Source organism: Botryllus schlosseri, chromosome 5 (assembly GCF_051294905.1).
Source record: "Botryllus schlosseri isolate E-star chromosome 5, Bs_hap1, whole genome shotgun sequence".
In the NCBI taxonomy this organism is placed as follows: domain Eukaryota; kingdom Metazoa; phylum Chordata; class Ascidiacea; order Stolidobranchia; family Styelidae; genus Botryllus; species Botryllus schlosseri.
The window spans coordinates 14,652,766-14,668,092 of record NC_137240.1 but is presented as its reverse complement, the minus strand read 5'-3'; the positions used below and the strand labels follow the sequence as shown (position 1 = coordinate 14,668,092).

Sequence of the window (15,327 nt, the reverse complement as noted above, 5' to 3'; positions counted from 1 at the left end):
TCTTAATTTTGTGACCAATTACCGTAAAATTAGGTGAATTGAGCCAAAAGTAGTAGCATAGCATCTTATGGAATACATCGGAGCCAGAGCTACATTTCAAACAACCCGCTCCAGCTCCGGCTCCGGTTCCACCTGAATTTTATGCTGAGCTTCGGCTCCGCTGTAAATGCACGGCTCCGGGGCTCCGGCTCCAAAGCCCTGGTTGGTAAGAATTCTAGTGACGGTCGCTGTTTTAAACTTATCGATATCGGGAGGTCGAACTACCCGTTGGACGCCGTTTTCAAATACAGTTTTAGAAGTCACTATTCGATACTTGTAGGGGGGTTAATTTGCTTTAGCAAGTTTTAAAAAGTAGTTCTAATTGACGGGGCATGTTGCTAAGTCATAAGATCAATCACCACATGCTTTTGACTGCTTCAGATTTTAATGGTACCTAAAATATCAGTAATTTGTTTGTAACTGTTTTCTGTTTATTTTTAAGAGTAAGTTCTATGAACGTGAGATAGAAACATGTTGCTTCTGCATCTTTTCAGTCCAAAACTAGCTTTCTGGTGTAAACGGTTATCAATATATGGCGAAATCCACTATTTCCGGCTCGCTCGGTGAAAATGCACGTGCACTAGAGGGTTACGAACCCAAAATTATGATAGGATTCATTTATTTGCTATTTGGCACCACATATCAAGACCTCTTATTAAATTCAATTTTTTTTCACTCCACTCTACTGGACACCTCTGGTTATATGGCAATCTCGTTAGGTTCTAGAAAAGCGTCCTTTCCTCGATCAAATTATATATGCCATTACAGTATTATTGAAATGGCGATGGACTTGGACATTGTAACAGTATTTGTGATTCGGTAAGTAGTCACCATGTTGTAGAAAGTTTGCAATATATCTTATCAAACTACGTCACAATACACTGTATCGGTCGCCGACTGTTACAAGAAATGAGTAACAAAATGACCTGTGTAACCAAGTTCCATACTATGATCTTTGTACGTTTACATCTATTTGTCTATGACGAAATGACGAATCCTCTGGTGCTGTTGAAAGACTCGTTCAGCTTGCTATATTTAGATTCCGCGATCAAGTCACCTTTACCGCAGTGGCCATGAGTATAGTGACATTAATCTGGGGTTACCACCATATTTTGGAATCGGGAAGTATGACAATATTTCAAAATTTTCAAAGGTAGAATACCGGAGCAAAATCTTGAAAAAATGGTAAATTTTTCACACTTCGTGGTCGGGCTCAGCTCCCAAAATACAGTTTTTCTTTCACATTATCGATTGGTTAACATAAAACGGTCAACTTTCCGGCTCAGTACCCGAAATAGTCACCGGAGCGTTACTTCAGTGCTGGTTTACTGTATCTCAGTCGAATTTTGCTCCACACATGACCAAAATTCTCAAAAAAGTCGACAAAATCTCAAAAAGGAGGACATTTAGGCGTCCTCGGATGACATTTTCAAAAATCTGAAAAAAGAGGAAATATCCTCCTAAAGGAGGACGTATGGTAACCCTACATTAATCTATCTTGCTCGAACGCAGCTCTGATAGTTGGTCGTTCGTAGATTACAACGAAACTGACATTTTCTCTTCACAGGATTCCAGTCTATCATTCGAGATGGTTCATTTCCGAGAAGTAGCAACAGTGGAATTTGCCAAGAAACTTTTTGATGCGAGATTTGTCAAATTGATTGAACTGTTTGTCAAGCAGGATGATTTGCGGAAGATGCCAGAATATAAAGTAGAAAAGGTCAGTTACGGCTATATTTCTTTTCATGGTCATATAGTTTCAAGTTTGCTGTAAACTTGAATGATTAATCGTGGTTGGTCGATTCCACCACTATTAGATTTTCGTCTATACTTTAATCCATACTTTATCTGATACTATGTAAACAATCGATTTCAAAATATAAAACGGAAATAAGAAACACAACGAATTATTGTCCGCGCCCGAATTACGAATAAATCGGGATGGGGGTGTCTAGTGCGCATGTGTCCTATTATAGTTTTGAGGGCTTCATTGACTCTCTTGGTTTCTAGCTGTTGAAATTAAGGTAGAGTGGATATGATGTTTGGGATTAACAATTTTAATAATTCTATATTGCTAAATGCTAAATTCGGTATATTCACCAAGAAGGGGTTGGCACTGGGCAGCGCAGAAAGACGCATGTTCCGATTTAAAGAATAACTTGAATTTTGCAAAAGTTTTATCATTGATCTAGAGCAAAGGTCTCAAACTCAAATGTGCTCGCGGGCCAATTTCCTGCTTTTTGATGGCGCCGCGGGCCGCAGCACCAATAATAGGGGAATTCAATGTATTTTCAAGTAGGCCTTATATTTGACGGGACCTTGCAGACGCACATTCCACACGCATCGTGAAAATGTGATTTACTATTGTGAATACACGCCTGGCCCGACAAAAATCACATTTTTAAATATTTGAATGAGATTGTTGCTGTACTAGGCATAGTTTGTCAAAATATTTAGTTGTAGACCCCATGCGACAGTACAAATGCATCAGGACATCGTAAAAGCTGTCGCGTTATAATTTTGCAGCTAGTGGACATTTGACGTGCCACAATTATAGGTAGAATTTAAGAATTTTACAAAGATTGATCTGATATCAGAGCATCGGAACAGTACAGCCTAATCCGGGTTTCGGGCATAGGCCTACTCCTGATGGGCTATATTGATCATGATATTACCAAAGTCAAATATAATCAGCGTTAGATTTACCTTCGAAATGGAACAGATCAATAACAACTTGAACATAATGAATACTGTGCCGTAGCAGTAGAAATGTGCAAGCGCCGAAGAATCCATTGGTGTTACAGCTGTGAAGCATAGGCTACGACTACTTAATACTCGCCACATTTAATTGGCGATAATAACATATAAAAGATAGCCAATATGACACAGAATGTAACCAACTATACATCTAACGGGCAACACAATGTCAATGGCGGTTGCCATCAGGGCTTTGGAGCAGCCGTAAATTTAAACTGCTCCAGCTCCGGCTCCGGAGCTTTATTCTATCATACATTAGCTCCGGCTCCAGCTCCGGAGCCGCATTATTACCACTGCTCCGGCTCCGGCTTTGAAATTATCGAATGGGCCTGTCTATATCAGAGGTGGTCAACCTGCGAGCCAAATGTGGCCCGCGAGAGGGTTTTGCGTGGCCAGCGAGGTAATTTCCTATTATATTATCAAAAATGAATTGCTCAAATTGTGAACTTGCAATGCCAACCAAAATTACAAGTCTGGCTGCAACACTTGGGATGTTGATGACTAAAATATCAGTTCCGAGGCATTGGCAGATCCAGGGTCCAGTCACATTTTCAGTAAATCGTTGTACATTACAATAAACTAAAATAGTGGTGAAATTTTTCTTCACGCTTCGCGTTTATAATTGTCTTACGATTTCTTGCTTGGTAGCCTACCCCTACTGAAAATGCAAAAAACGTCTAATTTACCCGATTGAGTCTAACTTAATTCGCAATTACGGGAGAAAGTCTTCGCGTTTGCGCTCGCATAAAGATCGTCGACGGTGAAATATAGGCACAAAATGATTGTCGCATATTATCGGAGACCTTCGATATCGATGTGGCTAGACGCCGAATAGTTGTGTCCTTGCAAACTGAGCCTAGCGGGCGGATTACAGTTGACCCGCAATATACTCAAGTAATAATATTATTGACCTAGTTTATTTATAAACTTTGAATACTTTTACCCGCTTGGCGCGGCTAGTGGACTGCGCACTCGTTCGTCAATTGCATGTGCCCCTTTAGCCGAAAAGGTTCGCCATTCTTAGTCTATATAGATTACTAATCTACCCCTAAGTTAGTTATCTATAGTAATCTAGAGTCTGTCAGCCGTCAGTAACATCCGATGTAGCAACAAAGACATAGGTGCCGCCGTGCTGGCTTGTGACATCATACTTGTCAGTTGTCAATAACATCATAGTTGCACTAGAACGCACTTACTCTATATGCCATTGCTGTGCACAGCATTAAAATTCAGGCCTGCTGTTCAATTAAGATAAATCAGCAGATGTGGTTGTTGCATATATAATAACATCTTATGAAATACGTCGGAGCCGAAGCTACTCCTCAAATAACTGGCTCCAGCTCCGGCTCCGACTCCGGCTGAATTTTATTTAGAGCTCCGGCTCCGGAACCGGCAAAAATGCACTGCTCCGGGGCTCCGGCTCCGGGCTCCGGCTCCGGCTCCAAAGCCCTGGTTGCCATACCGACCTGCGTAGATATTTAAATAAGCTACGCAACGCAAGCTACAAACTTTTGATATTTTGCTGTTTCTCATACCAGTTTGATAGTTTGTTGCGTCCGTGGTTATACCAAGTCACGGCATTCTAAGTCACAAAAGTTTTTCTCCGATTGTAACGTTTGGCGCGACGAGTACGAGTTCGAGTAATTCTACAGAAGGTCGCGGCCAAGTCCAAATCACAATTTTCAGTCACGAATCATCAACGGGTCATGTTTTATCATCATGAACAAGTAATGTCACGTAATTGTTGATCTTCCACTGCGTGGTAACTTTTGAAAGTGATGCAATAATGAAGTTTGATGAGTAGTTTCAGGCTTCTGGAGTAGTTTCAGAGCGAATTTTAAGTTCTCAAATTAAAAAAGAGATTGGTAGTTAAATATTGTCGAATACAGCGAAAACCAAAATGCCGTCGCGGGCCGCACAAAATGGTCTCGGGGGCCGCATGCGGCCCGCGGGCCGCGTGTTTGAGACCTCTGATCTAGAGCAGCGGTTCTTAACCTTGCCACCAGCGCCCCCCAGGTGGCGCTGGCGATTTTTAAGGGGCGGAAATGCTCAGGGGGCGATATGGGGGGTGCTGGACTCAGGGGGCGATATGGGATGCGCTGAAGAAAAATGGCTTCGCAGTAGATGACGTGGTAGTAGGACATATCCTTAATGAGTATAGAGAACAAATTAATATTCTACAAAACATGTCAAATCCCGAAATTTTTGGTCGCGCTGCGCGACGATGTTTGCTACATATGTTTTCATAGATGTAGTGGGTAATTATAATTCATGTAAAACGAATTGTGCGTACTTGTAGATCGCCAATTTCCTGTTAAAACACTGCCGTCACGCTTGCTATGGTTATTTTCAACAAAATGTTTCGAATTAGGTATTATATCCCGCAGCACACAGCGTGTGAAAATCGAAGAAGGAGACACTGTAGATCAGTGGTTCTCAACCGCTGGTCCGCGGACCGGTGCCGGTCCGCGATGACATTCCTGCCGGTCCGCCAGGTATCTTACAATTCTGTAGCCTACCTTAATTTCTTGTCCATTGATAAAATAAATAAAACATCAAATTTTAAACTGATGCAGAACTTCGTAAGGTAACATTAAGGCTGGTAACATGTTCATCTTCATTTAAAGTTCAGGACAGGTCATTTGACAACATGAAAACGACAAATACAGAAGAGGTACGAGCTGACTCATCGCTGAACGGCGCAGTTTGCGCGATCATTCGTTTTCGATTCATTCATTTTGGGCAGGACCGTAACTGAGGCACCCCAAACCGCCCAATTGAAGAGAGACTGAACTTGAAAAGAGCCCAAGATCATTTTGCAAATTAACATAATTCATAGCGTATTCTTTTGAAACTTTTTCCGACATTTTTCAATTTCTTTTCGCGCTTTGCGCGATTTAGTGACACTAAATGTCTTGTTTATTAGGTGCCCTACTCCGAGAAATGTGCATGATTCATAGAAATAGGCATTTCGGCGTCAGCCATTACCGCGCCACGACGTACCAACACATAATGAAGTTCAGGCTAACATGGGACTTTGAAAGGTGTGCTAAAAATTCGGCAGCGAGAAAACCGATTCAGTCGTGAATGATCGAAAATTTTCGCTATTGGCACGATGAAGCTACAGAAACTCTCTGCTTACACTGAGCAGAATGAAGGTGCTGACAAGCAAAGGTGAAACATCCCCCCTAACCCTGTGGTCGAAGCCCCCTGAAGTTTGTCTTGTCGTCCTGTTGGGGCCCAAGACCTACGTTTTTTTGGGGGGGGGGGGCTGACGAAGTGCTTTTTCGGCACGGATTGTCGGATTGTCGGTATAGTTGCTGTATGGTGTTTTCTTGCGGCACTCATTGTATTCGTAGTTGCCAGAATAGCCTATGTCTACGGTGGCAGTGGGCCATAAGCAAGGCAGCACGACAAGGTGCTAGGTTCGACTCCGAAACGCTTCTTCTCTCGATATTGTCAAAGAGAAAAATATTCGAGTTGGCGTGGTCGGTTAAACACACGGCATTCGGCGCGACAGACTGTAGACGACTCTTGGCGGTAGCACGTTTATCTGGACAAGGCAATTTCACCTCGACTCAACAGAATGACCACCATAACATCATATAAATGCCATCATGAAGATAATTAATTACAATCAAAACCAGCTAAATGTCACTCGCTAGCACCATATAATAACAAAAACGGTTGCATACTCTAAATTTCAGCTTCATTTCAATTTTGAAAGTTAACCGGTCCGCCAGGACATTTTTTGAAATTTCACCGGACCGCGAGGTGAAAAAGGTTGAGAACCACTGCTGTAGATCACTTTTGAGAGTGAGAGCCCCTTGTACATAAAATAAGTTTTGAAGCTTTGTGTACGAAATGAATAACTAAATATACTTGTATCTGAGAGCTACAAAATTAAATCGTCAGAATATTTATTCGTCGTATCATAAAGGAGGATATCCAGTGATGTGGTTCACAACCTCACATGAACGTTATATAATATGAGTTGATTTCTTTGGAATACATTCATGTTAAAATTATTGACTGGGTGCAGTACTCAATTCAATGTGAGCAGATATATGCATCCCATTCTCAGTTGACTTATTTATAGTTACACAAAGCACTAAGACAAAATCCAATACCCTTAATTTCCCGTATTGCCAATCGCATATGTGAATTCGGGATGGTTCGAACCACAGGATGTGAGACCGTACCCGATTGTTGTAATAACAACCTTGAGTTGACCCTAAATTTACCACACACAATGATTATATGGTTTGTTATGGTCGAATGGTTCTCGAACGCGATTAAAGCGTGAAATATTTCCAATACCAAAGTCCCAAAAATACCGACTGGACTTTGACATCTTACCAGCACCGAAACTGCTGCAACCCAAACCCACAATCGGTGATCTCGAAGGGTGCCCTAAATTGTTTCGGTGACTGAACATAAATTAAACATCATGTTTGACGACTCCCCCACGGAAGAATAAGCATATTTTTAGAAATTGGAAATAGGCATTTCGGCGTCGGCCATTACCACGCCACGATGCACGAAGACATATGAAGTATACCGGTCAATATCGGGCTCCGAGAGGTGTGTCAAACAGATCGTAAGCGAGAAAACCTCAGCCGACGAGGATTGTCCTTATGTCGAGCGTACACTTAGATGGATAAAAACCTAATCGTCCATAGGTGCTTAAATCGTTCGTGCCAAAGTATCATGTCGTCGCAATCTGCACCCCACAGGACAAATAACATCCATCAGAGAAAATAATTTGCCAGTGAAGAAATACCAATTTTGAATCGTGTGCTTACTTTAGTTTAACAAGTTTATGCGTATCAAGAATTCTTGACTATAGCGAACAAGAGGTAACAAAATAACAATATGTGACTAATTACTTGTACTAACGGACACGCCTGAATATGTTCAATTATTAATTATGTGACCTTCATTTTTCAATACAACAGCTCAATCAGCGCTACTGGTAAATGTGATTACGTGAGCTGAGAAGATAAAGAGTTTATAGCGACATATACATGCAATTACCACCTATTTCATTCATGCATTCTAGAAAATTTTGGTGCCTAGGAGTAGGGCGACCAGGCCTCACAAACTTTGCTGACCATCGAAATCACGCAACGGGGTTTTTGGGGGCGAAGCCCTCAGAAGTTTGGTTTATCACGCTATATGGGTGCGCGAGACAACCGTTTTTTAGGGGACTGCCGAAGTGCTATTACGGCCCTCCCTCTTACTCATTGTCTTTAATACAGTTCTTACAGTATGAGGTGGGGGCGCTGGAGCACGATCATTTTTGAAAGGGGCGCTGGAGGAAAAAGGGTTAATAACAACTGATCTAGAGCAATGCTCTCAAACACGCGGCCCGCGAGGACATTTTGTGCGGCCTGCGTCGGCATTTTTTAATTTTCAAGTATTCGACAATATTTAACTGTCACATATTTTATTTCTGATTTGAGAATTTGAAATACATTATAAAATTACTTCAAAACGTGAAGCTATACTCATGAAACTTCGATACCACATCACGTTCAAAAGCTACCACGCGGTGGAAAGGGAGTAGGTGTACGCTTCTCGCTTCACAGCTGTAACACCAATGCATTTTTGGGCGATTGGACATTTATGTTAAAACGCACAATCATTATATTCAAGTTGTTATTGATCTGTTTCAATATTCGAACGCTGACTTAATTTGTCTTTGGCAATGGCATGATCAATAGCCTACTCGGAAGAAATATGCCCGAAACCCGGACTCTAGGCTACGCTGCTCAAATGATCTGATGTCATATCAATATTTGTTACATTCTAAAATATTCTACCTATGGTTGTGGCACGTCAAATGTCAGCTAGCTGCAAATTTATATCGCGACTTCGTTTAGGATGGAATTGCATTTGTCCTGTCGCATGGTGTCTATAACTCATTATTTCGACAAATGATGCCATGTACAACAACAACACATCAAAAAACTAAGGTCATTTCCGGAATCAGTGCCCTTCAGAACCCCCAAAACCATTCTTACTTTGCCTGCCTAAAAATATGTGTTGACCAGTGTTATCATTGAATCATTGATTTGCCGAACCCAAGAAGTTGTTGTGACGAACTCATGCACCCATCGGCCGCTTTCAGTCGCGGAATAAACGTCTGTATATACATATGTATTGATTGATAACGAGGCTCACTGCCTTTACCTCATTTAATTATGAGTGGCTTCCATTTTCGGTATATTTTGAAACGGCTCGCGACAAAGAAACGTTTAAGCCTGAATCTGACAGAATGACGTCGGTGAGAAAGGAAAATTCCGAGTCATTGTGTTTCCAAGAGTTTTTAAAACTATTTTGAGTGGGAGTAGCAAATGAGAGGTCTGAAGAGTACAGGAGTAAGTAGTTTCGAAAGTAGTTTTGGTGGAGGACCGCAAGTATTTGTCATTTTATCTGTCATGGCGACTTTTTAAATTGGGATTATTGTTACTAGTAGGAACAATCTTGGAAAATAGATTCAGCAGTTAGGTTGTTGACGATATCGATTTCTTATGACGACGGGCAAAGAAACAATGCCTCCTCCAAATCGTAGTTTAGGAAACCAGGTAGTTAAAATTTAAAATAAGGTATGCTTCTGTCCGTGCCCAGTTTTTGTGCAGTTTTATATATGTTTTACTGTTCCGATAAGATTCAGTCTTCGCGTAAACAGAAGCGACATCGTTACATATCCTGCGCTCTGTACAACTTATATCTAGACGTGGCCAGTAACGAAGTACTTCTACATGTAGTACTGTTTGCACTAATCAGAAGTGTTTCTCAACCCGGAGAATTGAACACAAAACGTGAACCAAAAGTTGAACAGTGAACACCAATAAGTGTTGCGAAGTGTTTAAATTTAAAGAGTTGTCCTAACAAGTGTTCAGTCACAAACTGGCTGGTTGACCTATCATAGGAACGTAGGGCTGAAATAAAATCAGATTTCATTGATTCTCTCAATAGATGACACTTAGAATACCCAATCTGGTGAATAAATACGTGCAAACATTCAACTTTCCATTAGTTGCTGTGGTGGGGTTTTATAAATTCAAATCAGCATTTGAAACCGCTTCCGCAATATTCCATAAAATCGCGATCATCACAAATGATTTAGAGCAAACTCACAAGTGGCAGCGAATGCATTTGGATTGTGATAATAAACTATCATTTTGTGACTTAAATTGGGCCTCCTAACCAGGCATCAAAAATATTCTAGTGCATTACAAGCATTCATACCAAGGTAATGTCATTCACTTTTGGTTTAAAAAACAAAGTCGAGTCCATATAAATTTCGCAGATTTGTAGAAAATATTTTTGTTGTACTTTACAACAAACTGCTGCAAAAAATAAAATCTGGAAATATTTTTTAGATACGCTCCCCTTTCTGATAGTAAAAAATTCGCGCACGCTTTATCGTCATATTAAAAAATAATTTGAGCAAGCTGAATGCTAGAAATCCCAACATATAGTTTGGTGTCATGGGAGGTAATGGCTGTTGATGAAAGAATACTCAAATATGAAATTCGGACTATGCACAGAGCACTAACTATGCCCTGGAGGTAAATCGCGCCGTGCGCGAAAAAAATTGAGTTGACTGCGGCTTCGCTCCACCCCCTTCAGATCCTTTCACGTCCCTCAGCTTGAGAACTACTTATTTAGGGTATGACAAATCAAAATCATTACAGCTCAAAAAGTCAACAATCATTCCGAATACTCCATCTAATGAAGCATTTTTTAATGTCTTTGCAATCAGATGCACCCACATTTTTTCATGTAATATATTACATTTTTTCATGTAATTAATTACATTTTTTCATTTAATTGTAATTGTAATTGTAATTGAAGCATTACCATTTTGTGTAATTGTAATTGTAATTGTAATTTGATAAAAATTTTGCTCAATTACAATTTCAATTACATTTTCATGGAAACCTGACAATCACAACATAAAATAATCAATCAATCAATCATTTATTCGTCACACCAATGAAAATCCGGTATGGACCAGGATGACAACGAGGGACTGCAAGGCCTTAGTACACAGTCGCCACCTGTAATAATTAGCCTATTTACATCGGTGTTCTATGCGTGCCGCGTTATAACTAGATAATTCAGCCATCCTAAAGTGTTTCTCATACTTCAGTAGCAACAGAAAAATTTGTGAATTACAATATAGGCTAAGCCAGTGGTTCTCGCATGTCGGTGGGGCGTGATATAATCCGCGGCTGCAACACCAATGGATTACGGGTTCGAGTCCGACCTTGGTCGACTTCAGAATTCCTATACCCAAGTGTTAAAGGTTTATCTATAGGCACCTCCTCGCCATATCATCAGCGTAAGCCTATGTCTTACAAAAACATAGAAGTAGTCAGTGCTATAAGTGAGCAGTTACGGAATGAAGATGAGGAATATCGGCCTGCCGTAAATGACCGTAGTCGACAAACACCATGAATACCTGAAAAACTTCATGTTGCTGAAAATAAAATTACTTGAAAACAAGACCACATATAGTAAAATAAATTCTATAGATTGAGTTAATTTGATGAAAGAAATACGCATCTCGAGCAATGCTAGAAAGAAGCCTTGTCGCTATGGGTTCAGATTTTTATTATAATAATTTACATAGACTATTCCAGATATGAGTTTAATCTAAGATTCTGTAGCTGCAAATATATCAGACAAAAGAAAAATATCGATCCTTAAGTATTAAAACTTTGTGACATCTTATCGAAGGTGTCGAGTACTTTCCCATCATTGCAGTAATTGTATGTTATCAATCTTTTAAAATCCTTCCTTATCTGAATAAATTTAATTACCGCATTTAATCTTGTAAGTAACCCACGGGTCAAATTAGATCAAGGGTCACCAACACGCGGTCCGCGAGGTCATATTTTGCGGCCCGCGACTTGATTTGAGATTTCAATGGGCACGACTAAAATGCTGCAATTTACTACAGTTTCAACATATTGTTGTTGTTGTTGTTTCAAATAAGCTATTCTCCTGTGCCCAACATCGCTATTCGTCAATAGCAAAACGGCTTCGGCGATCGCAACATCATATTCTATCGAGGGATAATCAGCTGACATGGACGGACCATGCACTGGGACCACTGGGCATATTGCCTTGATATGCAATGGCATAAACACTACCAGTACCGAGACGCTTAGAAAACGGCTTATGGCTTCTCCACAAGACCCAGCTTTACTTGGACATGGTCTTTCAACTAGTAACGCATCTCGCTAGCGCCAATATCGATATCAATAGTCGATGGAAAGCGTTGCCAGGTATCGTGCACAGTTCAGAGTCCCAAATAAAATGAAATTGATGATCATGATTTTTGTTGTGTTTGGATTCCTTTAATAACATATATGACTTTCTTGTGGTCACTATGCCCATGTCCTATGTTGGAGAGCAAAGTGTTGTACTGAAGTAAAGTTTTAAAATTCGGTTGCTAAAAGAAATTTGAAAAGTGGCCCGTGGCCCGTGACCTGATTTGATTTGGTGTGCATCATCTCTACTGGCAACCTAACAATTTTATGGGGTTGAGAGAAAAATTTTGAAATTTTATCTTTTATTTTTCAATGATAAATCCAAAACTTTCTGCTGCAAGAATCTCGCTTCTCCTGCATGGTTGGTATTGATCCCAATTTAATGCAGCGTTGTTTCAAGCAACCTAACAATTTTATCACATAACCAGTGAAATCTGAGGAAAAAGTTTTTTTGAACAGCTTTAATTTAAAGTCTTTGTTGTGACTCATTCGGGGCTTGAAGTTAGAAGCATAATTCACGAACAGGGCGCGTCACCAATATGCTGTATTGCGTGAAACGTAGCCTAAAAAGGCGCATGAGATTAGCAATGATCGACGTCACGGACACCAGCATACATCGCAAATTTAGGGTTACCCTTTCGCACTTTGCAACACCACTGAATATGATGGTTTCCATATCCGTTATATATGTCTTGTCCGTTGCAACACTACTGGGTGAATAAAATCTGAAGGTGTTACATATAAATGGGAAAATACGCGGAAGTGTTGCGACGATAATAGCTCGATAATAGCTAGCCAAAAAGTGTTTTTTTACGTGAAATAGTGTGTCCTGAAGTGTTCAATACGGCCTTGCTGATTTCGAGTGTACTCATTCAAGTGGTTCTGATTTTATACTACTTCTACTTTTATTTGACAGTTTTCATTTTTAGACAAAACTACGCGCGGAATACATACTTTTTTATTTAGTTGTATAACGCTACTCTTACTTCTACGTGAGTAGAAACTGTCTGAGTTGTTTCCACTTTTACTCGAGTACCAACGAAGACTAGTTTGACCAGTTATGACTATATCATACGTTTGTACAAGATATAACATATTCATAGGTAGACTTTAACAAGAAATCATATCAGGAATACGACTAACACCTACGCATTATGTTGAATCGACTAATTCTAACGAATCACTATTGTACGGTAACTATATAAAGAATGATTACAATGATTACCGTCATTTTACCGCATGAAACCGATGTTCTATTCAGATATGCAAGATATTGCTCGATTGTACACAAGAGGAAGATATCGATTGGTCGTTAATTGAAACTTCATTGAAAAGCTATCAGGTAAGATTCTTCATTCGATTCACGAAATGTTTGTAAATGATTTCATATTTTCCTATCATTTCATTGGGCATTAGTCTGTAATCGCTTCGGCAGCAAATGTCGACTGATGTCCGGGAATGATGGTTTCAGTAAAATTTACGAGTCTTACGTTGAAGCCGACTAACATCTGTCTTTCTCATATAAGGTCGACATCTTGGATATTGCTGTGAGTGGTCAGATATTAGTCGATGATTACAACAGAATTTTGGAGCGCGGGAGTGTTTTTGGCAATATTCAAGCGATGTTCACTGTTGAGAACGAGTATGACTTCGAAAAAATCGTGGAATTTTGTCACCAAAAGAAGGTAGTACCTATAATACGTTATCCTTGGCATATTTTAAACGTACTTTTCTATCATCGAATTCTGCCGTGCAGTCCCATTCGAATGAATTAACCTAATGTCATCGTCTGGGATATCCAACGTAGTTGCGGAGTCGTGATTCCTTGTAATAAGTTGATGTGAACGACCTTGTGACAAACAAACTGTAGCCTCTAGTGCAGTGGTTCTCAACCTTTTAGTTTTCATTCCTCCCTTCAGATTTATTTCGAGTCTTCATCTCCCACTACCCAAAACTCCTATATACCTTTAAAAATGGGGTTACTATATTTTTCAATATTTATAAAGTCTGAAAGCTCCAAGAAAACTGGTGATTACAAAAAATGTCATCACTTTGACCCGGCTCCCGATTTATTACGAAACTCTGACGTTCGCTGGATTGGAGTCGCATTTTTTCGTGGCATTCAAATCCTTTTCAGAGAACAAGAGGAAAAATTCCCACAAAAGATGATATTTAGGCATTAGGCGTCCTCCGAGGACACTTTCATTTAATAAGTTCATTCCAGAGCAGTTAATTGGTAACGGTAATCGCGCACGTGTCTCCGTAAATATGTAGACTATCCGGTATATAATGTTCAACAAATGCGTCTATTTCCCACCAGAAACCATTGAATTCCATAACAGCGGGGAATTATCCACCGGTTGGGAACCACTGCTCTAGTGGAGACGCCAACAATATCAATATGATATATACTAATAATAAACGTAAGACCTAGGTAGCTTTCACACTCTATTTAACGTCCACTTGCGAATGAGTATAACTCTAACGTTAAATAGAGTGTGAAAGCTACCTATAGGTCTTACGTTTATTATTAGTATAACTTTTAGTTATATTCATTCGCAAGTGGACGTTAAATAGAGTGTGAAAGCTACCAAGGTCTTACGTTTATATATGTCGTCTGCTATCGGCGCAACAAAGTATACTAATAATAGTAATAATCTCTCACCACAGATCGAATACATTAGATGCATATTCACGCGTGGATGTTATATTTCACTCGAGAAGGTTTCGTCTCTCGTCAACAACTCTAATTTGAAGAAAATAACATGGATATACTGGGAAAGTGATATGTGGAGAAGATACGCATTGAAGAAACCCCAGATCGCTAATGATCTCGATACTGATTTCGAACTTTTATGCTGTGAGTCATTGCTTCGTTGCAGCGTATCTTAGATACGTTACAAAAGGTATATCAAATATCAATGTTTGCAATGTCAATAAATAATCTCGCAATCTACTCTCACACAATATTAGACATACTATGGAAACGAGCAAATTCAATTTAGACAAGCTATAGGCTACATCAAGTTGAAAATACACAATCCAGTGTTGGGATGACTCGAGTCATGACTTGACTGGAGTCAGACTCGAGTCACTTTTTCCTATGACTTGACTTGACTCGGGTCACTTTGCAAAAATGACTTGACTTGACTTGACTCGGCTCTTCAAAAATGTGGATTGACTCGTGACTCGGAGAAAAATTTACGAGTCAATTTCAAGTCATCAAGTAAACGATGTCGAT

The 15,327-nt window shown here is 39.9% G+C and overlaps 1 protein-coding gene and 1 long non-coding RNA gene across 2 annotated transcripts in view; one reads left to right on the top strand and one right to left on the bottom strand.

Moving 5' to 3' along the window:
* The window catches only part of LOC145439795 (uncharacterized), a 135,133-nt gene extending 128,580 nt beyond the window's left edge, over window positions 1-6,553 (bottom strand). The window contains exon 1 of the long non-coding RNA XR_013915357.1: window positions 5,652-6,553. This is a non-coding gene — a long non-coding RNA (uncharacterized LOC145439795). The remainder of the gene's footprint in view (window positions 1-5,651) is intronic.
* The window catches only part of LOC145439778 (uncharacterized), a 148,173-nt gene that overhangs the window by 117,834 nt on the left and 15,012 nt on the right, over window positions 1-15,327 (top strand). Inside the window, exons 7-10 of the mRNA XM_080317398.1 lie at window positions 1,607-1,759; window positions 13,348-13,428; window positions 13,613-13,771; window positions 14,757-14,946. Coding sequence (XP_080173524.1) covers window positions 1,607-1,759; window positions 13,348-13,428; window positions 13,613-13,771; window positions 14,757-14,946 — 583 coding nt within the window. The remainder of the gene's footprint in view (window positions 1-1,606; window positions 1,760-13,347; window positions 13,429-13,612; window positions 13,772-14,756; window positions 14,947-15,327) is intronic.